This window comes from Callospermophilus lateralis, chromosome 11, assembly GCF_048772815.1.
Source record: "Callospermophilus lateralis isolate mCalLat2 chromosome 11, mCalLat2.hap1, whole genome shotgun sequence".
Classification (NCBI taxonomy): domain Eukaryota; kingdom Metazoa; phylum Chordata; class Mammalia; order Rodentia; family Sciuridae; genus Callospermophilus; species Callospermophilus lateralis.
This window is the reverse complement of record NC_135315.1, coordinates 32994567-33019339: the sequence shown is the minus strand read 5'-3', so window position 1 is coordinate 33019339 and position 24773 is coordinate 32994567. Positions and strand designations below refer to the sequence as shown.

The 24773-nt window shown below is 37.8% G+C and overlaps 2 protein-coding genes across 7 annotated transcripts in view; both read left to right on the top strand.

Annotated features, from left to right (window-relative positions):
* Ska2 (spindle and kinetochore associated complex subunit 2) overlaps positions 1–16771 on the top strand; it is a 39294-nt gene extending 22523 nt beyond the window's left edge. Inside the window, exons 3-5 of one of the 2 annotated variants that reach the window (XR_013092705.1) lie at positions 2385–2669; positions 4207–5907; positions 10223–10271. Coding sequence is in view for 1 of the 2 variants with exons in the window: in XM_076870882.1 (XP_076726997.1) it covers positions 10223–10399; positions 13370–13438 (246 nt within the window). In the remaining variant the exon portion in view is untranslated. Of the gene's footprint in view, positions 1–2384; positions 2670–4206; positions 5908–10222; positions 10400–13369 lie in introns of those variants that run through there. The other variant, XM_076870882.1, reaches the window with a different exon arrangement.
* A 4107-nt stretch (positions 16772–20878) lies between these two features.
* The window catches only part of Trim37 (tripartite motif containing 37), a 190459-nt gene continuing 186564 nt past the window's right edge, over positions 20879–24773 (top strand). For all 5 annotated transcript variants that reach the window (XM_076869753.1, XM_076869752.1, XM_076869755.1 and 2 more), the window contains exons 1-2: positions 20879–21275; positions 23501–23602. In XM_076869753.1, the coding sequence (XP_076725868.1) occupies positions 21255–21275; positions 23501–23602 (123 nt within the window). In that variant the 5' untranslated portion in view covers positions 20879–21254. The remainder of the gene's footprint in view (positions 21276–23500; positions 23603–24773) is intronic.

Here is a 24773-nt window from a genome sequence, read left to right as displayed (position 1 = left end):
ATGTGACAGCAGAATGCATTACAATTTTTTTTTAATATTTAGTGTTTAGTTGTAGTTGGATTCAATACCTTTATTTTATTTATCTATTTTCATGTAGTGCTGAGGATCAAACCCAGGGCCTCGCATGCGCTAGGCAAGTGCTCTACCGCTGAGCCACAACCCCAGCCCTACAATTCTTATTACACATATAGAGCACAATTTTTCATATCTCTGGCTGTATACAAAGTATATTCACACCAATTCGTGTCTTCATACATGTACTTTGGATAATAATGACCATCACATTTCACCATCATTTCTGACCCCATGCCTCCTCCCTTTCCCCTCCAACCCCTCTGCCCTATCTAGAGTTCGTCTATTCCTCCCATGCTCCTTCTCCCTACTTCACTATGCTCCTTCTCCCATGCTCCTTCTCCCTACTTCCTTATAGCAGGGAAAACATTCGGCATTTGGGTTTTTGGGATTGGCTAACTTCAGTTAGCATTATCTTCTATAACTCCATCCATTTACCTGTAAGTGCCATGATTTTATTCTCTTTTATTGCTGAGTAATATTCTATTGTGTATATACGCCACATTTTTTAATCCATTCATCTATTTTTTTAAAAATATATTTTTAGTTATATTTAGACACAATATCTTTATTTTTATGGGGTGTTGAGGTTTGAACCCAGTGCCTCACAAGTGCAAGGCGGGTGCTCTACCACTGAGCTTCAGCCCCAGCACCTATCTATTGAAGGGCATCTAAGTTGGTTACACATTTTAGCTATTGTGAATTATGCTGCTATAAATATTGATTTGGTTGTGTTCCTGTAGTATGCTGTTTTTAAGTCCTGTTAGTATAGACCAAGGAGAGGGATAGCTGGGTCAAATGGTGGTTCCATTCCCAATTTTCCAAGAAATCTCCATACTGCTTTCCACATTGGCTGCACCAATTTGCAGTCCCACCAGCAGTGTAAGAGTGTACCTTTTCCCCCACATCCTCACTAACACTTATTGTTGTTTGTATTCATAATAGCTGCCATTCTGGTTGAAGTAAGATGAAATCTTAGAGTGGTTTTTGTGGGAAGCCATTCTCGCACGTGATTGGGCACCTCCCTGATTGGGTGTGAGGCGTTCTGGCTAAACTGTATCGGAACTAATCCCCACCCTTTCTAGGTGCGAGAGCCCATCCGTGTGGGGGTGTGACTGACCATTGACCTTGGAATGCTGTCCCCCTTGACCTTCATTGGATGGAATTTTCCCCTGAATTTCTTGTTCCCCAATAAAAGGCCACTCTCTGGCGTGCCCTGCCTCTCACACAGAGGTAATGCAAACTTCATATACTTCATATACTTCTGCCCAGAGAGCAGAGCTTCAAGCTTTGATTTGTGCCTTAAATTACTTTGCAAATGAGCCTATTAATATTTATTCTGACAGCTTATATGCAGTCGGAGTTACCAAAAATATTGAAACTTCTGTTATTGGGTATACTTAATCACAAGAGTTATTTGAATTATTTCATAATTTACAAAAGGCAGTGCAAATGCGAAAATACCCAGGTTTCATAGGACACATACGGGTTCATACTAATCTTCCAGGACCTTTAGCTTCAGGTAATGACAAGATTGATAAATTAGTAGTTGTCTGTCAACAGATGTCTCCATATCATTGTGCACAAGCTTCCCATTCCTTGCATCATCAAAATGCTTCTAGCTTAACTAAAAAATTTAATGTTACCAGAGAACAAACTCGTCAAATTGTAAGTCAATGCCCTAAGTGTGTTATTCACACTCCATCTCCACCATTAGGGTTAAATCCCCGTGGATTAAAAGCAAATCAAATATGGCAAATGGATGTAACTCATATTCCTCAACTTGGTAAGCAATGTTATGTACATGTAATAGTTGAAACATATTCCAGATTTATTTTTGCCACAGCACATACAAAGGAAAATACTCAACATGTAATTTCTCATTGCCTAGCAGCCTTTGCTGTGTTAGGGTGCCCTATACAGATCAAAACAGATAATGCACCAGCTTATGTAAGCTCTTCTTTTCAACAATTTTGCCAAGAGTTTCAAATTAATCGTAAAACAGGAATTCCTTATAACCCCCCAAGGTCAAGCCATTGTGGAACGAGCTCATTTATCTATTAAGCTTCAATTACAAAAATTAAAGGTGCAGAATAGGTTTATGACTCCCCAAAATAGCCTCAATCATGCCTTGTTTGTTTTAAAGTATTTAAACTGTGACATAGAAGGTCACACTGCAGCTGAGAGACAAATGTCTCCCACAGTAACAGGCCCTTTAGGCAGAGTTTTGTGGAAAGATTTACAGACTGGTGAATAGAAAGGCCCAGACCCAGTGATTGTATGGGGCAGAGGTCATGCTTTTATTTTTCCAGAAGGTGCTTTTCGTCCTATCTGGGTGCCTGAACGCGCAATCAGACATGGAAGAGGTAGAACCGAAATTCCAGCCACTGAAGATCTACCTGGAGAAGCCCCCATTCAAAAGGAAGAGATATGGGAAAAAGACGAAGAGAAACCAGATTGACCCAACTGAAAAGCTGATTTCATGGGAAGATGTGAAGAAGCTAACAACACAGGCTTCCCGAATAATTCGACTCCTAGGCAAAAACAGGACCCGAGTCTTGATGGTAGCGACAGTAATTGCGCTGCTGGGCTGTCAGGTAAAGGGGAACCAGACAGACATTTACTGGACATATTTCCCAGATCCACCCCTGGTACACCCAACTGTGTGGACTGGAGAATCTATTCCAGTGTTTACTAATGACTCATTCATGATGGGAGGATTTACAGATACTCATATTACTCCCAATCATGTGACTAGATTTAATTATTCTGGCTACAGTGCCCAATTACCTTTGTGTTGGTCTCACGATAAACATGCTGGCTGTCTGAAAGTATCATTTGAGGAAAAGACAGCGATTGGTAGACCTAGACTGACCAATTATTCTATTTATGGAGACTTAAAACCTTATACTAGATCAGTAATTAAGATGGGACTTTCCCATAATAAACCAGTCATTTCTGCAAAACCTCCATGGATACCCCACTGTCCAAATAGTTCTACAATTGAGATTGGCACCTTTCCTAGATGGATGGATTGTGTAAATACTTTTCCTGTACAATATAAGGTGTCTAAAGATATTGGGTATATTTTAGACTGGTCTCCAAAAATTGATAAGAGACAATTACGAAAAAATTCTGCTATGACACCTGCAGGATTTGTTAGTAATATTTTGACTTACAGTGAGGGTGGTATTCAAAAAGATGTTTGGCGCTTAATTGCTGCCTCAGAATTCTTACATTTTACAGACAAGCCTTTACCAAAATTTGTTGGCAAGAACTGTAAGGAGGGATCTTGCTATGGTTTACGAGCCTGGGTCCAATCTCCTTATGTTTTAATTATTGGAAATGTAAAAGTTAAATGGATAGATGACAGATATGTTGTTACATGTAACAAATGTAACCTAACCAATTGTATTACTAGGTATAATGGAGGAAAAGGAGTGCTGATACTTCATCAGCCCTCTTTTGTTTTATTACCTGCTAATATTTCAGAGCCATGGTATGCTGATGCTGGTTTACAAGTCTTGCAGCAAATTCATGCCCAGCTAGCAAGACCTAAACGTGCTATTGGAATTATAATTGTTGGTGTTTTGGCATTAGTTTCTTTTATTGCATCCAGTGTTTCTGCCTCTCTGACATTGTCTCAAAATATTCAATATGCAAAATTTCTTAATAATTTAGCTCAAAATATTTCCAAGGCTCTGCGTAATCAAGTAAATATTGATGAAAGGTTTGGGACTAAATTAAATGCCTTAGAGGCGACTGTTACAGACATAGGTAATGAAACTTCAGCTTTAAAGTTTAAGGAAAGGCTTAAATGCCACGCAAATTATAAATATGTGTGTGTTACAGCTGCCAAGTACAGTGCTTCTCTCTGGGATTGGGAGAAGGTTAAAAACCATTTGTTAGGTATTTTGCATAATAATAATAATAGCTTGGATCTTTTGGAACTTCTTCACCATATCCAAGACATTCAAAATAATAGAGCTGATTTTTTGGATCCTTATTCTTTGGCTAACCAAATATTGAAGCAGTTAAATGGATTTAACCCTGGAAATATTCTTAAACACTCGGCCTGGTACATTATTGGATTGTTCTCTTAGCTGTTAATTCTCTTTTGTGTTGTAATTATAGGATGGCGAGTCTTCGGAACAAGAATGCAGAAACTCGAAAGAGTGAACCACCGCCTAATTTTTAAGAAAAAAAGGGAAGAATCAAGAAATGGGACTTACTCAAACTAAAAAGTTTTTTCTCAGCAAGAGAAACAATAAGAGAGGTAAACAGGGAGCCTACATCCTGGGAACAAATTTTTACTCCTCACACTTCAGATAGAGCCCTAATATCCAGAGTATACAAAGAACTCAAAAAATTAAACTATAAGAAAACAAATAACCCAATCAACAAATGGGCCAAGGACCTGAACAGACACTTCTCAGAGGAGGACATACAATCAATCAACAAGTACATGAAAAAATGCTCACCACCTCTAGCAGTCAGAGAAATGCAAATCAAAACCACCCTAAGATACCATCTCACTCCAATAAGATTGGTAGCCATTATGAAGTCAAACAACAAGTGCTGGCGAGGATGCGGGGAAAAGGGTACACTTGTACATTGCTGGTGGGACTGCAGATTGGTGCGACCAATTTGGAAAGCAGTATGGAGATTCCTTGGAAAGCTGGGAATGGAACCACCATTTGACCCAGCTATTCCCCTTCTCGGACTATTCCCTAAAGACCTTAAAAGAGCGTACTACAGGGATACTGCTACATCGATGTTCATAGTAGCACAATTCACAATAGCTAGACTGTGGAACCAACCTAGATGCCCCTCAATAGATGAATGGATAAAAAAAAATGTGGCATTTATACACAATGGAGCATTACTCTGCACTAAAAAAATGACAAAATCATGGAATTTGCAGGGAAATGGAAGGCATTAGAGCAGATTATGCTAAGTGAAGCTAGCCAATCCCTACAAAACAAATGCCAAATGTCTTCTTTGATATAAGGAGCGCAACTAAGAACAGAGCAGGGAGGAAGAGCATGAGAAGAAGATTAACATTAAACAAGGACTAGAGGTGGGAGGGAAAGAGAGAAGGGAAATTGAATGGAAATGGAAGGGGAGACCCTCATGGTTATACAAAATTACATATAAGAGGAAATGAGGGGAAAGGGAAAAAAAAACAAGGGAGAGAAATGAATTACAGTAGATGGGGTAGAGAGAGAAGATGGGAGGGGACGGAAGGGGAGGGCGATAGTAGAGGATAGGAAAGGCAGCAGAATACAAAAGACACTAGTATGGCAATATGCAAAAACGTGGATGTGTAACCCATGTGATTCTGCAATCTGTATACGGGGTAAAAATCAGAGTTCATAACCCACTTGAATCAGATGTATGAAATATGATACGTCAAGAACTATGTAATGTTTTGAACAACTAATAATTAAAAAAAAAAAAGAAAAAAAGGGAGGAATATGTGGGAAGCCATTCTCGCTCGTGATTGGGGACCTCCCTGATTGGGTGTGAAGCATTCTGGCTAAACTGTGTCGGAACTAATCCCCACCCTTTCTAGGTGTGAGAGCCCATCCGTGTGGGGGTGTGACTGACCATTGACCCTGAGACCAATCACTGACCCTGACCTTGGAATGCTGTCCCCCTCGACCTTCATTGGATGGAATTTTCCCTTGAATTTCTTGTTCCCCAATGAAAGGCTACTCTCTGGCGTGCCCTGCCTCTCTCTCTCCTGCTAGTCTGTAAACCTCACTGCCCCACTGGGTGGCTCGAGGCAGGAGCCAGAGGGGAGAGCTGTCTCAGACCTGGTCAAAGAAAAAGGTAATTTGAATTTATGTGTGTTTATTTTGATCTCACTAGTTAACTTCTATGCTTCAAACCTCTAGTATGAAGCTAGCCTGCTGGTCGCGTGGCTGAGGTTTTGATTTGCATTTCTCTCATTGCTAGTGATGATGAACATTTTTTCATACATTTGTTGATTGATTGTACATCATTTTCTGAGAAATGTCTGTTTAGGTCCTTGACCCATTTATTGATTGGGTTATTTATTTTTTTAGTGTTTAACTTTTTGAGTTCTTTATGTACCCTAGAAATTAGTGCTCTATCTGATGTGTGAGGGGTAAAGATTTGCTCCCAAGATGTAACACTCTTTATTCACCTCACAGATATTTCTTTTGCTGAGAAGAAACTTTTTAGTTTGAGTCCATTCCATTTATTTTATTTTTTATTTTATGTTTTTTTAAAAAAGAGAGAGAGAGAATTTTTTTTATTTTTCGGCAGACACAACATCTTTGTTTGTATGTGGTGCTGAGGATCGAACCTGGGCCACACGCACGCCAGGCAAGCGCGCTACCGCTTGAGCCACATCCCCAGCCCCTCCAAAGTAAAAAGGGTTATTTTAAGTTTATCTTTGGGGAATATATACCCCTTCCCAATTCCTTCTTTTTGCTTTAATAAGTACATTTTAATAGTTTGATGAGCTCTTTCAATTATGCCTTGTCCCTGTGGATTGTATGGGATTCCTGATATATGAGTAATGCCAAATGATGAGCAAAATTGTTTAAAAGATGTAGAAGTATAACCTGGGGCATTATCTGTTTTTAACTGTTTTGGAACGCCCACAGTGGCAAAATTTTGTAATCAATGAGCTATTACATCTTTAGTTTTTTCTCCGGCATGAAGGGAGCCCATCAAAAATACAGAAGAAGTATCAACTGTAACATGCAAATATTTCAATTTTCCAAATTCTGGCAAGTGTGTGACGTCCATCTGCCAAATATGGTTAGGTATCAATCCTCTAGGATTGACTCCAAGATTAACTTGTGGTAAAATGGTCACACAATTTTGACATTGTTTTATTATATTTCTAGCTTGTTCCTTATTTATTTTAAAAAGCTTTTGTAAAGTATTAGCATTGACATGGAAGTTTTTATGAAAATTTGTAGCTTCTTCTAGTGTAGAGAAAATATGTATGTCATGTGTAGTTTTATCTGCTAAATCATTACCCAAACTAAGGGCTCCAGGCAATCCTGTATGTGCCCTGATATGTCCTATAAAGAATGGATCTTTTCTGTCCCAGATTAGACTTTGTATAGTGGAAAGCAAAGAGAAAACAGTAGAGGAAGGGGAAATCCTACCAGCATCTTCAAGGGATACTATAGCATTAACTGTATACTGACTATTGGAAAATAAATTAAATACAGAATCTTTAAACATCACAAAAGCCTGTAATACTGCCTTAAGCTCTACCTTTTGAGCTGATTGTTTGGGTACTAAAAATGTAAAAGTTTGATCAGGTGTAACTATTGCTGCTGTACCATTATTTGATCCATCAGTGAATATATTTGGAGCATTCCCGATAGGTGTTTTTCTTGTCATTTTTTGAAAAATTACAGGATGCGATGACCAAAAGGACAATAAAGGATTAGATGGTAAGTGGTTATCAAATGAAACATTAGATTTGCACATGATTATTGCCCAAGTATTTAACTCATTAGCTAACTCATCAATTTATAGTATATGGAGTAATAATTTTATTGGGAGAAATTCCAAACACTCCCTTTGCTGCTTTTATTCCTTTGAGTATTAATTGTCCTACAGCCTCAGGATACCTAGTAAGAATAGTGTTAGGAGAATAAGATAAATGTATCCATAATAATGGACCTTCTTGCCAAAATACTCCTGTAGGAATATTTTTTGTTGGTAGTACAATAAATAATAAAGGCAAACTTATATCAATTCTATCCAAATGCATATTTTCCATATATGTTTCAATGATTTTTAATGCCTTTCTTGCTTCAGGCGTTAACATTTGGGGTGAATTTGGATCTGATGGACCTTTTAGGATATCAAATAAAGGTCCCAACTCTCCTGTTGGTATACCTAGATAAGGCCTTATCCAATTTATGTCTCCTAATAACTTTTGAAAGTCATTAAGTGATTTGAGTTGATCTACTCGTATTTGAATTTTTGGTGGATGGACCATGGTTGAGGATAATAGAACTCCTAAATAATTAATTGGAAAACTTAATTGTACTTTATCTATTGCTATCTCTAGATTATAATTTTTTAATAAGTTTGTAAGTGTGGCATAACATTCTAGCAATGTGTTTTTAGCTTTGTGTGCTAATAATACATCATCCATATAGTGAAATATTTGTAGTTCAGGATTTTGATTTCTAAGTGGCTGGATTGCTTTGTTAACATAAATTTGACACATAGATGGGCTGTTAGCCTTTCCTTGAGGGAGTACTTTCCATTCATATCTCTGATCAGGACCTTCATGATTCAGTGCAGGGATAATAAGTGCAAAACGTGGACTATCCTCAGGATGAATTGGAATTGAAAAAAAAAATCTTTAATATCTATAACTAAAACATACCAGGTTTTTGGCAAAGCAGACAATTGAGGAATCCCCGATTGAGCAGATCCCATAATAACCATCTCAATATTAATGGCTCTTAAATCTTGTAACCTCCACCCCCTCAAAAAAAATATTGAAATAAAGAAAAATTTAAGGTTCTGAAGGATGGGGGAGGATTTGGTAGTGGTAGTGTTAGAGTGAATAAAGTTGAAAAAGTTATAGATGTTTTCATTTTACCATGAAAAGCCAGGGAAATAGGGTTTCTAGTGTATCTTTTCTATCTTTATAGTAGTGCATTTGGTAAAGTCATGTGCCAAGTAGGAGAGGATGGGTAGTAGAGGAAGCGAAGGTTTGCAATAGGTTGGAAGCATCAGAGATTTATTGAAAAGAATTATAGTACCAAGTGTAGAGAGAAACTAGTTGATTTCTTATTGTGAAATAATAGCTATTTATATTGCAAAAACAATTCGAAGAACCAGCATAGTTTATAAGTATGGTTGTTTAAATTGGCGTGAATTTTGTAGTTTTGGTTTTTTTTTTTTTTTTTTTTTAGTTGTAGAATGGACACAATATCTTTATTTATTTATTTTTATGTAGTGCTGAGGATCTAACCCAGTGCCTCATACATTCAGTGCAGGCGCTCTACCACTGAGCCCCAGCCCCAGCCCTGAATTTTGTATTTTTATGTATGTAAAATAAATTAATATTCATATACTTTAGCCCTATGATAGTGTTCAAAAATTTTATAAGTGGTTTCAAATTGTCTTATTGTTATTATTACTTTTTTACGTACTGGGAATTGTGGTAGGGCTTTGTGCATGCGAGGCAAGTACTCTACCAACCGAGTTATATCTCAGCCCCTCAGCCCTTTTTTTATTTTGAGAAGGGTCTAGGTAACTTAGCCCTAGCTGGCCCCAGTCTCCTGAGTGGATGGTATTATAGGGGTGTACCACCATATACAACCTCAACCCTTTTTTTGACTCAGGATCTCCTGAAGTTGCCCATGTTAGCTTTGACTTGTGATTCTCCTGCCTTAGCCTCCGGAGTAGTTGGAATTACAGGAGTGTGTCAAGTTATTTTTTTCTTTTAGGAACAAATCCAAATAGTGCCTTTAATCTTCTTCTGAACACCAATAGAATCATATTAGAAATACTGTGTAATTAATTAATGTGAACTAGGCATCATATGGTATATATCTAAAGGGACCATCTTTTCTCCTTAAAATTGATGTATATATGCATGCATTATTTTATATATTGTATAATTATATATATTATTATACAATATTGTCATATATAATTTTATATATATTATTATTATTATTTTTTGTGGTAGTAGGTATTGGACCCAGGGCTTTGTGCATGCGAGGCAAGCATTCTACCAATTGAGCTATATCCTCAGCCTCTTCCCTACATACAGGCTATTTCTGTTCTTTTAAGCTATAATTTCCTCGAGAGTAGGATCTAGGGCTTACACTTATTTTTTCCCAGCTCCCATCCTTTGTTACGTGGTTGCATAAATGTGAACAGTTTTTAATTTAATGATTGACAGAATGTGTTGTATGCTCTTTTTAAAAAATATTTTTTTTAGTTGTTAATAGACCTTTATTATGTATTTACATGTGGTGCTGAGAATCGAACCCAGTATATCACACATGCCAGGCATATGTGCTACCACTGAGGTCCATCCCCAGCTGTATGCTTTAATTCTCAAAAAAGAACCTAAGTTTTCCATCTCATGATTTAACATATATTAATTTTTTTTCTGATGTAGAAAAATCCAGTTTCTGTCCTAAAGGAATTGTCAGCGATGAAGTCTCGCTATCAATCTTTATATGCACGTTTTAAACCAGTTGCTGTTGAGCAGAAAGAGACTAAGAGCCGCATTTATGCTACTTTGAATAAGACTATGACCATGATAGAAGAACTACAAAAGCAAACAGATCTGGAGGTAATGTTTTCAGTTGACAAGTTGGATTTGTATAATTTCAGCTGTGAATGTTTTTTAAAAGATAAATAAATCCCTTAGTAATTTGGATTTTAAAATTTAGCAGCTAGTTTGAACTGTAGATATAAATGAGATTATCTATTTATTTATTTATTTATTTATTTTCTTCTTTCTTTCTTGGTGCTGGGCCAAACTCAGGGTATTACGAAATTGAGATTTTTTTTTTTTTTTTTGCAGGGAGGTACTGGGTATTTAACTTGTGACAGTTTACCACTGATCTATATTCCCAGCCCTTTTTATTTTTTATTTTTATTTATTTAAAATAGCTTTATTAGTTGTTGATGAATTTTTAAATTTTATTTATTTATGTGTCTGTGGTGCTAAGAATTGAACCCAGTGCCTCACACATGTGAGGCAAACGCTCTAGCTCTGAGCCACAATCCCAGATCTTATTTTTTATTTTGAGAAAGTGTCTCACTAAGTTGCTTAGGGCCTTGTTAATTTGCTAAGGACCTCACCAAATTGCTGAGGCTGGTGATCCTCCTGCCTCAGCCTCCCAAACCTCTGGGATTATAGGCGTGTGCCATTGTACCTGGTGAGATTTTCTTGATACCCTGAGGTATGAAGTGTAATTGCTCTTATGTCCTTGTATTTTAAAATAAGACTTGAATGTGACGTGGTTAATGAAGAGGTATGCTCTTTTGTATTACTTAACCATGTGAAAGAGAGAACTTACTCAATAGTTTATTGGATGTACCCACTCTGCTGGTTCTTATAAAAAGTAATAAGACTTACAAGACAGAAAACATTAATATCAGTGACTGTTTTTTTTCTCTGATTACTAGGTTATCAAAACCATGCTAGACAAGTGCTCTGGCACTGAAAAGTCCCATCCCTCTTTTTTTTTCTTTCAATTCTGCTTTCCTTCAATTGAGTTGTCAAGCATGGCTGGACCAAACTTCCATTTCCCTTTTCATTTTCTCATTTCATTCCCCATCCCCATCTCATTTAGTATAGGAATCTTTGTAATTGGGAGTCTCTATCACTGATGTACTCTTCAGATACCTTAGAATAGAAAAAAGGATATGAGCTGCTAACCTAGGGACTAAGACAATTGAAGGATTTGGCATCATGTTCCTTTACTATCAAAGAAAATTGGGAGTTTAGAAAGAAAATGTAGGCTATTTATAGAAGAAATCAAAGTGTAGAACTAAATTATATGGATGAAGGATATCCTATAAATTTTTATCTCAGGTGCTAATTGGTAATGGCTACTTAACATGGTGTATTATACTGTATCTGGGAATGGCAGAAAATAGTCTATGCGGTGGGTATGTGAACAAAGTGGGGCTGCCTGTGCTGTATTCATCTGCTAGCTCTGTACTAAATTATATTTCAAATATGGGCTAGTAGCCAGAGTAATTTTCACAGGTTAATAACCCAGTAAATTTGGTCCAGAATTCTTTTTAAAATTTATATTTTTAGTGCAGAGACAGAATTTTCTATCAATGGTAGTAAATGATATTCTGGAAAGATTTGTTAGTTCTCAGTGAATCTGTAACTGTTTGGGTTGAAGTAAGGCATATGATTTTATCCATGTGAATATTTTGGAGTTCGTCAGTCACACCAGCTATATGTGTAGCTTCTATTGGACATCTAGGCTGACCAAGAGCCATTATGTGGCTGTAAAAATGTAAACAATTACATAAAATTGAAAATTCAAGTTACTCATCTCTCAATTGGACAGTACAGATATAGAATATTTTCAGCATCATGGAAAGTTTTATTGGATAGCAGTGCCCTAGAGATTCTGATTCTGTAGGTCTTGGGTACTCCAGATTTAGCAGTCTCTCTAGAGATGACCTATATAATGAAGCAGATTTGTAACTATTTGAGTGATTTCAAGTTGTATCTCCTATTATTTCCCCATATAACCCTTTGTTTCATGCAGACTGTTTGGTGCTTTGTGAAAATTCTATATAACTTCCTTTGTTTTCCTTCTTCTAGCTTTTACTCTTGCTTCTTCCTGCTTTTGGTAGATAGTGTTGGCTGGCTGTTAACATCTATTTCCTTCCAATATATCAGAGTATAGATTTTTTTGGGATTCATCTCTTCCCTCAGAGATGCATGACTGCGTTGAAGTTGGTCCTATCCTTAGATCTAGGGACATATTTGATTGGAAAGGGGAGTGGATTTTCCTTTTAATCATATTGGTTCAGGAATGGGCTTATATCCCAATGATGTGAGGAGGGCAAGTTTGGAAGTAGGTAATTAGGAAGTTTCTTCATTGAAGAAAATCTTGAGGACTTCCTCAAGATGGTTAAGTTACCAAGTTAAGTCAGCTTTGAAGTCTTTCTTTCTTCAGAACTTATTTTGCAATGATAATATATTTTATAGTTTATCTATTTTGAAATGTTTATTATTTGCAGTTAAATACATTTTAATTAGTCTTCCAAGTTTAGCCCATGCCTCTTATTTCTCTGAGAAAATTTTGAGGCTATTTTTATTCACATCTCCTTTTCAAAATATTTTTAGAATGTGACATACAAACATGATTTATTTGGTTTTCTTTAGTTCTAAAATTGTTTGATTTCTTGGTCATCTTTCTTTGTATTGCAATTTCTCTGGAATCTCAAACATCATAATAACTTGTATGTAGATAATGAAATATTTATTTTTTTCCCCTGTCTTCCTAAAATTGGTGATTACATGCATAGTATAAACTTTTGTGGAGCCGCTGGGGTTGTTGTTCAGCAGTAGAGTACTCGCCTAGTATGTGCGAGGCCCTGGGTTCAATCCTTAGCACCGCATAAAAATAAATAAATAAAGGTATTATGGCCAACTACAATTAAAAAATAAATATTAAAAAAAAGTAAATAAACTTTTGTTGCTAAAAAATTTTTGATATGATGAAGCAGAGTTTAACAGTCTTTGAAGATTTTTGATATAAAAATTTTATCATTTGTTTTTTAGCTGTCACCACTGACTGAAGAAGAGAAAACTGTGACAGAGCAATTAAAATCTCACATAACAGACTCATGAAGAAATGGACTTGCAAAAGGAAACTAAGGAAGAGATCCATTCCAGAGAAATTTAGGAAGATGTCTTGTTAACACTTGATGATTGGAGGTGGGGGACTGGTAAAGGAGAGGAGGTTTGGCTTGAGTGAGAGGGTAGTGATGTCTTTAATATGAGTGGAAATATAAGAGCAGATATTATCTATATAAAATTTAGCCCCCACGCTCCCCCCAAAAAGAGAAGTGGAATGGAAATGCAGGAATTTAAATATATATTTATAAATATATTCAGTTTTCTTTTTTTTTTTGTGATGCTGGGGTTTGAACCCAGGGCTTTGTGCATGTGAGGCAGGCACTCTACCAACTGAGCTATATCTCCAGCCCAATATACTTAGTTTTGCATTTTTAACTCAAGGAAGTCCCTTAACACTATTTTGGACCGGTTTTTTTTTTTTTGTATAGTTGAGATAATGTAGATATTCGGCCTTGTCATAAAATAATGTTTATGTATATTTCAGGCAGTCAGTGTGTGAATGAGTATGATTTAGAAATTAAAGAATAAGCAACATATTGTTTATATATATATTTATATAAAACTTACATTAAAAAAAATTTTTAGTTGTAGATGGACACAATATCTTTATTTATTTTTATGTGGTGCTGAGGATTGAACCCAGTACCTCACATGTTCAAGGCTAGTGCTCTACCACTGAGCCACAACCCCAGCCCAAAAACTTCCATTTTTTGAAATGTTGATTATAGATGGGAATCATTATTGATGAGACCATTAATATATGATGTATAATCTCATTAAACCTAATTAATGTAATAAGTTGGCTTTTCTGTGAAAGCCTCACTTTTTTTTTTTGCCTATTCCTTCTGCCTGCTAATGTTGAACAACAGCTTTTCTGCAAATGCTGTGTTAGACTATTCCTGTGGTATTTCAACAATCCCTTTGTTTTCCTTCATCTTATGTTTCTTACTGTTTTTTGTTTGTTTTTGCAGCAGTGAAGATTGAACCCAGGACCTCATACATCCTATATCCCTAACCTGAACTACATCCCTAACCCTGAAATTGTTCATTTTATGTGAAAGAAAGCCAGGTGTAGTTGTGCATGCCTATAATCCCAGCTAACCAGAGACTGAGGCAGGAGGATTTCAAGTTCAAGGATAGCCTGGGCAACATAGCAAGACCCTGTTTCAGAAAAGAAAAAAAAAAAGTAGATGTATCTGATATTTGCCAGTTTTGTATGTGTAAGCCAAATTCCCTACTTATTTTCAAACAACTATTGGCAACAAGTAATTGTCCAAAGTAGGGACAGGACTGGGAAAGCAGTGGTAGATTGCTTGTCTAACATGTGGGAAGACCTGGGTTTGATCCCCAGCACCAGAAAAACAAACAAAAAACCAAAATAGGGACAGATTAAAAAAAATTGTGGCTGGGAGCGCTGGCGCACATCTATAATCCCAGAGGCTCGGAGACTAAGGCAGGAGGATCGAGAGTTCAAAGCCAGCCTCAGCAAAAAGCGAGGCACTAAACTCAGTGAGATCCTGTCTCTAAATAAAAATAAAAATAAAAAAAAACAGGGCTGGGATATGGCTCAGTGGTCAAGTGCCCCTGAGTTCAATCCCTGGGACCCTCCCCCCCCCCCAAAAAAAAAAATTGTGGGATAGAAAGTATAGCCCAGTGGTAGTGCATATGCTTACCATGTGTGAGGCTCTGGGTTTATCCTTAATAAATACATATGTATATCTGGCTAGTAGTAGGTGAGTAGGAAAATTAATCATGGTATATCTATATAATAAGATTATTGAATAGTCAAGAAATTATTATGGAAATGCTGAAGCTATGCCAAATTAGGGAGAAGAGAAGCAGGTACTGCAGTTTTATAGTTAATATTGGGCTTTGGGGGCTGGGGCTGTAGCTCATTACTGAGCACTTGCTTAGCATGTGTGAGGCACTGGGTTTGATCCTCAGCATCACATATAAATAAATAAATAAAAGTAAAGAAAAAAAAAAAAGATTGGGCTTTGGAGTCACACCTGAGATATAAGTACAGTAGTTAACCCTTTTAGCTGCAGTTTTGTTTTCCATGGTTTTAGTTAACTGTGGTCAACTGCAGTCCAAAAATAATAACTGTCAAGTTCTGGATATAAAAAATTTGTAAGTTTTAAGTTTCACATTATTCTGGCTCATGTGATAAATCTTGTGCCATCCTACTGCATCCCTTTGTTGTGTGTATTCACGTTGTATAAACTACCTGTCTTAATCATTCAATAGCCATCTGGGTTATCAGATTGAACATTCTGATCACACATTTGTATTTGGGTTCTCCAAAGAGAGAGAACCAATGGGATATGCATATAGATGTACAGAGGAGATTTCTTAGGATAATTGACTCATGATGTGTGGTGTCTGAGAAGTTTTATATTAGGCTATCTAAAAACCAGAGAAGCTGGTTTAACTCCTAAAAGGCTAAAAGTCTGGGAACCTAGAGGTAGAGAGTTGCTGGGATAAGTTCTGAACTCCAGAGTTTGACAAGGTTGGATTTGTGATATCCAAGGCAGGAGAAGAGTCTATCCCAGTTCTTGGGTACAGGGACTAATTCACTTTCTGTATTGGTCTATCTTGGCCTCCAGCCAGTAGAATGGTGCTCATCTACAATGAAGGAAGATCTTCACTTTGTTCACCCAGACTCACATGCTAATCTCTTATGAAAACACCCTTAGTCTATATGTATTCCTTAATCCAGTCAGGTTGCCTAAAATTAACTATCAAAGCAGTGATGCAATGCATCAGGACATAGGAAAAAATAGTATATATAGAATTTGGTATTATCTGTAATTTGAGGCATCCACCTCGGCAGGGAGGATGACTACTGTACTAGATTTTTAAATTCTAGCTGTGACCCTGACCAAATCAATTAACTTTTCAGTGTGAGACTAGTTGGAAGGATAATAAGATATTAAAAAATTTAACCATAAGTTTTGGTACTGTATTTAGCAAGCCTTAAATAAATTGTGTGCGTGTGTGTATAATAAAAACTAGGTTTTGAAAATGCTGGGAAAAATGCAAAAATGCATGGAAGGTATCTGCAGGTTATAGAATTATACTTTTATATGATTTTTAAATTCATTGTCAGCATTTTCCAATTGATAATTTAAAACAGCTGACAAACAGGTTGGGAGAAAAGCTGCATTAAAATTGTCTGGTCTGGGGCTGGGGATGTGGCTCAAGCAGTAGTGCACTCGCCTGACATGCGTGCGGCCCGGGTTTGATCCTCAGCACCACATACAAAGAAAGAAGTGTGTCCGCCGAAAATTGAAAAATAAATATTAAAAATTCTCTCTCTTTAAAAAAAAATAAAATTGTCTGGTCTATTTTTAATATTTTAATTACAAAGAAAAATTATACCTTAGTATCAGGTATTAATTTTCTTCAGAATTCAGGCAATTAATGTTATCTCATCTTGTCATGGAATGACTCTGGGTTCTGATGTTAAATGGTGGTGTTCAAGAAATGGTAGTATCATAAAGAGGTCATAACGAATTCTTTTTAGTATTGAAGTGGTTTGTTTATAGTCCAGGAAAAAAACTAGATTATGCTGCTTTTCTTCTCTGATTTCCTTTATAGTTGTTTTCTAAATGATAGTTTTTACCCTCTGTGGGAAGCCATTCTCGCTTGTGATTGGGCACCGCCTTGATTGGGTGTCATGTTTTCTGGCTAAACTGTGTCGGACCTAATCCCCACCCTCTCTAGGTGCGAGAGCCCATCCATGTCGGGGTGTGACTGACCATTGACCCTGAGACCAATCACTGACCCTGACCTTGGAATGCTGTCCCCCTCGACCTTCATTGGATGGAATTTTCCCCTGAATTTCTTGTTCCCCAATAAAAGGCCACTCCCTGGAGTGCTCTCTCTCTCTCCTGCTAGTCTGTGTAAACCTCGCTGCCCCACTGGGTGGCTCGAGGCAGGAGCCAGAGGGGAGAGCCTTCTCAGACCTGGTCAAAGAAAAAAGGTAAATTGAGTTTGTGTGTTTATTTTGATCTCACTAGTTAACTTCTATGCTTCGAACCTCTTGTATGAAGACAGCGTGCTGGTCGAGCGGTGGAACCCTCAGTCTCCTTAAAATTGTTCTTGATGCATTTCTTTCTCTCTCTCTCTCATATATATATATTTTAACCTTTGGTTTTAATACTGTACTAGGGATTGAATCTAGGACCTCAGGCATGCTTAGACAATCATTCTACCACTGAACTACATCCCCAGCTTTTTTTTTTTTTTTTTTTTTTTTTTTGGTAGACAGTGTCTCCCTTACTTTCCTGGGCAGGTCTCAAATTTGTGGTCCTCTTGCTTTAGCTTCCCAAGTAGCTGAGATTACTGGTGTCTGCCAGTATGCCCTGCTTCAATATATTTTTTCGTTTCCCAAGCCTCAAGCCTCTGTGGATGACTCCTAAATATAACTTCTGCTTGCTCTATATTCATACTGCCAATAAATTCTCTCCCTGAAGATTCAAATTGACGATGTTCAGAATGCTTATTATTTTGTTAATGGCCACTCTTCTGTTAGCTGAAATTGAAATCTGTACAATTAAGATTATCTTCTTAGTCAATAAAACCTACAATTCTTTTTCTGAATTGTTCATAATATCCAACATCCACTTTATCTTCATTATTTTTTTAAATTTATTTTTTAGTTGTACACAATACCTTTACTTTGTTTATTTAGTTATTTTAAATATTTTTAAAGTTGTTGATGGATCTTTATTTTAAGTATTTGTATGTGGTGCTGAGAATCGAACTCAGTACCTCACAAATGCTAGGCAAGCGCTCTACCACTGAGCCACAACCCCAGCCCTGTTTATTTATTTTTATGTGGTGCTGAGGATCGAACCCAGGTCCTCGCGCGTGCTAGGCAAGTGCTCTACCACTGATCCACAACCCCAGCCCTTTATCTTCATTCTTACTATGCTAATTTGGATATCATTTCTCATCTAGATTATACTTTTCTCCTATGTGACTATAGTGTTTTTATATATGTTATAAGTAATAAATGTTTAACATATTAAAAGTATAAAAATGCCTGTTCTCCAAAAGTAATGTACAATTTCTTCAACCATTTCTACATGTATTTAGATTTTTACAAAATTATTTTTGTTTTACAAAACAGGTTGATAAACATACATTGTACTGCAGCTGTTTTTAGTTTCTTTCCCCCCCACCCCCATGGAGCCAGGCAGAATACTGGGGATTGAACCCAGGGGTTCTTTACCACTGAGCTACATCCCCAAGTCCTTTTTAACTTTTTATTTTGAGACATGGTCTAAGTTGCTCAGGGCCTCACTAAATTACCAAGGCAGACCTTAAACTTGTGATCCTACTGCCTCAGTCTCCCAAATTGCTGGATTACAAGTGTAAATCACCACACTTGACTAATTTCTTTTTCATTGTAAATGTTTTCATCATGTCACATATCACACATCTACCATTCTTTTTAACAACTGTTAAATGGATGTACCATGATTTTGATTAGTTCCTTGTTGAGAGACATTTAAGCTATGTAACAAGTTATACAATAGCAGTTAGGAGATTTATGTTGTGGAGAGGGGAGCACAGCCAGCCTTTAGGGACTCTGACAGAACAGGTAACAGGCTCCCCAACCCCAGTGCTTGGCAGATGAACTTTAAAGCATTCTGACTACTAATTTTTTTCTTTGCTCAATTTAGCTAGAATCAGACTTCATGCTTATAACCTAAGGGCCCTAATTTTCCAGGTTTTTCTAAATTTTCATTATTTTGAACTAGTGCAATAAATCCTTAAACATTTTTTAATTTCTTGGGCAAGTATATAATAACTTATTTTAGTGTTTATCATGTATTGTAGTTTGTCTTATTTGTCTGCTGTACTGTCCTTTAGGAGCAATAACCACTTCTCATTAATCTTGGAATCCCAAGTACTGTACTGTTTCACAATGTTATATATATATATATAAATAATATACATACATACACTGGGGATTTAACTCAGGGATGAGCTATATCCCCATACCTTATTTTTTTTAAATTTTTTTTTTTTTGAGACAGGGTCTAAATATAGCCTAAGGCCTTGCTTAATTGCTGAGGCTAGCCTCAAACTTGTGATCCACCTGTCTGTGCCTCCGAGTTATTGGGATTACAGGCCTGGGATATCGCCCCTTGGTGCTCAAAAAATTTTTAAAATTGAAGTAAAACTCACATAACAATTAAAAAATGGAAAGTGGACCTTTTAGTATAGCGTTGTGCAACCATCACTTTGTCTTTTTAGTGAAAGCATTTTCGTTCACAGATTAATCATATCTTGTCTGTGGATCATGCCATTTAAAACCTTGTTGTCTACTACTGTAAATCAGAACGTGTGGTATTCTAGGGTTTTTTTTTTTTTTTTTTTTTTTTTTTTTTTTTTTTTTTTTTTTTTAGTTTGTCCATTTATTTCGTGGACAATAACTTTATTTTTTTTAAATGTGGTGCTGATGAGGATCGAACCCAGTGCCTCACACGGTAGGCAAGCACTCCACCACTGAACTACAACCCTAACCAATATTCAAGGTTATTAATTCCCTACATGCATACTCTAAATTGTGGTACTAATAAATAGCTTTTTGCAAAAAACCGGAAAGGAAGACTGAGGTTCAAAGTAGGAATTTTATGTATGCACACTGACTCACAACTTAAATTTCTGCAATACACGTGTCTCTTCTGACAGGAAAATGTAGAAAGTAGATCCCACGTATAGGAAAGGTGAATACAGCTGAGATCCTTTTCAGTAGTCACAGGGCGACAGCTCAACTCAATTGGCAAGAAAGGAAGCCTGGGGTGTTTGGTCAGGTGTCTTCATTCGTGGTCTGTCCTCCATCCAGCGAAATGAGAAACACCTCTCCAGTATTCACAAACTGGAGCTTTGCCAATTCCACTGGGCTAGGCGAAAAGGTAGTCTTTGAATAGGGCTTCCTCTCAGAGAAAGATCTACTAACCAGGAATTCTCCATTTGAGGATTTCTAAAGGTGTTGACCACAGACCATCTGCAGCGGGTCACCGCCAGTGGTTCCTGAAAATGCCCATTTCTTTACCCATCCAACAATCTCGTAGGAGTCAGAATACCTAGGGGTATGGCTTTGAAGTCAGCGTTTTCCACAATCACCCCAGGTAGCTCTAGTTTTTGGCGCGCTAACTTTTGAGGCTGGTGCGGCACCGCCCCTCTGAAGCCGGGCGGAGCCAGGCGAAGCTATTAGTTACGGCGACGGGCGCCAGCTTGCGGCGCAAGGCAAGCAACCCTGCGGCAGCTACTAGTCAAGTCTCGTGTGCGCCCCCGCACCGCGGGAACTACGCGCCCGCTTCTCCTCCTCTCCCGTTCTGGACGCATGCGTACGGCGTCTGCCCCGGCTGCCGCGCTCTAGCTGCCCTGGTTACCGTTGGTGTTTGCGAATTCTCTGCGGCGCCTTCTTCGCCTGTGACCAGCGCCCTCGGGGGTCCAGTGGCAGTTCAGATACGCTCGCGCCCGCGTCACGTGGGCTGAGGCGCTCTTGCTGTCCCTCGCTGGCGGGTGAGGCGGGAGGAAGGAGCTCTGGCCACCGCTCGCTCTACCTCTGTGCCCCAAGGCGGGCTCGCGGATAAAAATGGCGAAATGGGGGTAGCCCGTACAGAACCTGAAGCGATGGGGCGCGCAGGTTGGGCAGTTGTTGGAGCCCCCTGACGCGGGCCCAGGCTGTTCTTGGTGATTTGACCTGGCGACCTCGGGCCAGCGCCTAACAGGGCAAACCACGGACTCCGCGGGTCGCCGGGGGCCCCGCCGAGAGCCGGAGGCAATGGATGAACAGAGTGTGGAGGTGAGGGGGGGGGGGGTTGTGGAGGGTGGTGGTTAGTTTCCCCCGCCACCTTGTGAGCGTTTTTTATTCGGGGCGCCATTCCCTCGACATCCTTCTGGTAGGCGTCCCCCTACCCCTTGCGGTGGTTGCCGCTGCGTGGAGCGCTGGCCCGCTGCTCGTTCTGCAACCATTTGGGTTTCTCCTACTCAAGACTGTTCCGCAGTCAGGAGCTGCGTATTCTGGGTGTTTTCAGGATATCTCGGCACCTGTACTTATCGCCACCGAGTATTTGCAAAAATACAACCTGTGCAGAACAAAACTGCAAATTCATCAGATAGACATGCCTTGCTACTCGCCACTACTACTTGTACTTGAGAGCGCATCCACATCTCGCTCCGAATGGATAATCATTTTTCCCTCCCTGTGTTAGATTTCGCAGGCTTCTGCCTTTCCTAGATTGAGATATACAAATATATATATATTTCCTACTGTCTTATTTGACCGTAGCATCTAGAACAGACTTTCATATCTGATTCTTGTAAGCTGTGATTTCACATGGTTGGGATATTTTCATAAGTCCTCATGGGCACAATTACCATGGGCATAATTACATAATGATTGCCTAATTTCGAACCTTTCAAATAACTGAAGTAAGAAATCCTTGCTTCTTGATAAGGGTAACTGTATTTTGGACCCCTCCACTTGAAACTAGTTCTTCTAGTGATCTTTTTGACCACCCCCAGTGAGCTAAAAGTCTGCATCTTACAAGTTCTATTCCTGCGTTTATGATTAAACTCATGAATAATTTTCTCCTTAATTCCCCAAGTGAAAATATTATAAAAGTTTTGTAAAATTTCCTTGTTTTAGGAGAGTTTAATTCTTCCGAAATGGAATAAAATTAAATGTCAGTCCTGTCAAACAAACAAAAAAAAAATCCATTTTATGCGTTTTCTTGTTTTGCCAGTTGCTTCCTAAATTGATTCAACTGAGGTTTGCAAAGATAATAGCGTTCTATTTACAAGTTGTTTTTTTCTAAGGCCCCAAAGAGTTGCCATCGTAATTTTCAGTAGGGGGTAGATTCTCAGTCTTAAATAGTTAGTTGGTCACAGTGTCAGGACAGAAAATCATATTTCTGGATTAATGAATTTGTTTATTTCTGGATCAGAATACACTGCAAATGGGATTCATGTTTTTCTAAAATGTTTTCCTTTTTTTGGCACTGGAGATTGAACCCAGGGGCATTTTATCACTGAGCTACATCCCCAGCCCTTATTTGTTTGAGACAGAATCTCTGTAAGCTGCTTAGGGTTTCACTAAATTGCCAAGACTGGCCTTGAACTTGCAATCCTCCTCCTTCAGCCTCAGGAGTCACTGGGATTACAGTCACTGCACCACTGTGCTTGGCAGTGTTTGTCTTCTTAATTATAAAAGCAATTTCCCTTTGGGGAAACTGCAGAAAAAATAAACAGTTTATATTGTACATTTAGTCACACAGATTTTTTTTTTTTTTTAGCATGATAGATCATAAGCATTTTTTCTGTATCATTAAGTCAAACACACTTGTTTTTCTTTTTGCAGTACTAGGGATTTAAACTAGGGTCTAGCACATGCTAGGCAAGTGCTGTACCCCTGAGTCACATACTGCATTCTCCCTTACTCCTGTGTTTTTTTTTTGTTTTTTTTTAATTTATTTTGTGGTACTGGGGGTTAAACCTCTGGGGACTCTACCGCTGAGCTATATTCCTTATCCCTTTTTTGAGAGGGTCTTGCTAAATTGTCCAGTCTGGCCTTGAACTTTTGATTCTTGTGTCTCAGCCTCCCAAGAAGCTGGGTGGACCACCATGTCCATCAGTCAAGAAATATTTTTAGTGACTCTGTCTTATAATTACTATAATTTACTTAATATTTGGACACTGGGGCTATAGCTAGATTCTTGCCATTATTGTTAATCCTTCGTTGAAAACATTTGTAGATAATCTTTGCATTTCATACATTTTCCTTAGAACAGATTCATTGTCAAGCTTAAAAAAAACCCAAAAAACCACAGTCCCCCGACCCCCAATTTCCAGGAGGTATTCTGAGGCACCCTGAGCTTTGACTAGCTAATTTCTGATTGGGAGTATAGTTAAAACTAAGGTGTTAGCCCAGAATAAATGTAAATGTTCAGTGAATAATTTTTAGCATGTTTTAAACTTTTGATTCAGTAGTCTTATCTTGGGACTTTATGTCTTTTTTATTATTTTAAGAGCATTGCTGAGGTTTTCCGATGCTTCATTTGTATGGAAAAATTGCGGGATGCTCGCCTGTGTCCTCATTGCTCCAAGCTTTGTTGTTTCAGCTGTATTAGGGTAAGTTGTACTTCTTTTTAAATGTGTTCAGTTTATGTATGATCTTCAACCATTTCCATGTCTTTTTTTTTCTTATTTTACATTTTGAGTCCTTTTAAAAAAATGTCTTTTAAATGACGATTCTTTAATATATCGCCAATTTGTATGGAGATAAATAGTGCTTCTGGAAATAAAGTTAACTGTAATTTTAATATATTTAAATTATTAACTTCTCTATACATTTAACAAATACTTGTAAAATGTTTACCTGCATTATGTTTGGGGTTGAGGAATACTAAGATAAATGACAAAGTGCCTTTTTTGCAAGAGCTTAAATCTGAGAGAATCACATTATAATCTTACAAGAGACCATAGAGATGGATATAATCCAGTGGTTTTAAAATTGAATACAAGCTGAGTGCAGTGGTGCACACCTCTAGTGACTCTGGAGGCTGAGGCATGAGGATCACAAGTTCAAGGCTTCCACCACAATTTAATGAGAACTTGTCTCAAAATAAGAAGGTAGCATAGTACCAAGGTAGGGCTGGGTGGGTGGGGGCGGGGGTAACTATCACTTGAATACAAGAGAATCCCTGAAAATTGTGGGAAAGCTCAAGGTATAAAACAGAAGAACTTATTTTGATTGTGGGGATCCAGGAAGATGTTTGCAGAGCACAGTTGAAAAATGTCTTGCTCACATTACTCTTGAGATATTCCTTTACTGAGAAAATCAAAGCCTTCTAATGTGCTCTTCACCTGAAAATTTGTTTCCTTATTCTTGCCTAAAAAAGATAAATATCCCTTTGTCAAGAATAATATTTGTACCATTTCAATAATTTTCTTCCAGTCACACATACAGCAAATGTTGGACCTAGGTTTGAACCCAATAAGACTTTAGAGTCTGTCCTTTGCCTCTACACCATGTGCTTCTAGTAGAGCTAGGTTACATATGATGTTCTCACACTGATAAAAGGAGAGAATTAAATCTATTAGCCTTGTTTCCTCAGCTATAGGATTCAGATAACACAATCTGCCTCACAGGGTCGTTAGGCATTAAATGAATAAAGCTAAAAGAAATTCAGAGATTATAAAGCATCATCCACTTGTAAGGTATTATATCCTTCTTGTTGTTAAAACATCAACCAATACACATAGCATTTGTTTTATCAATAGTGGAACTGTAGCCTAAGAG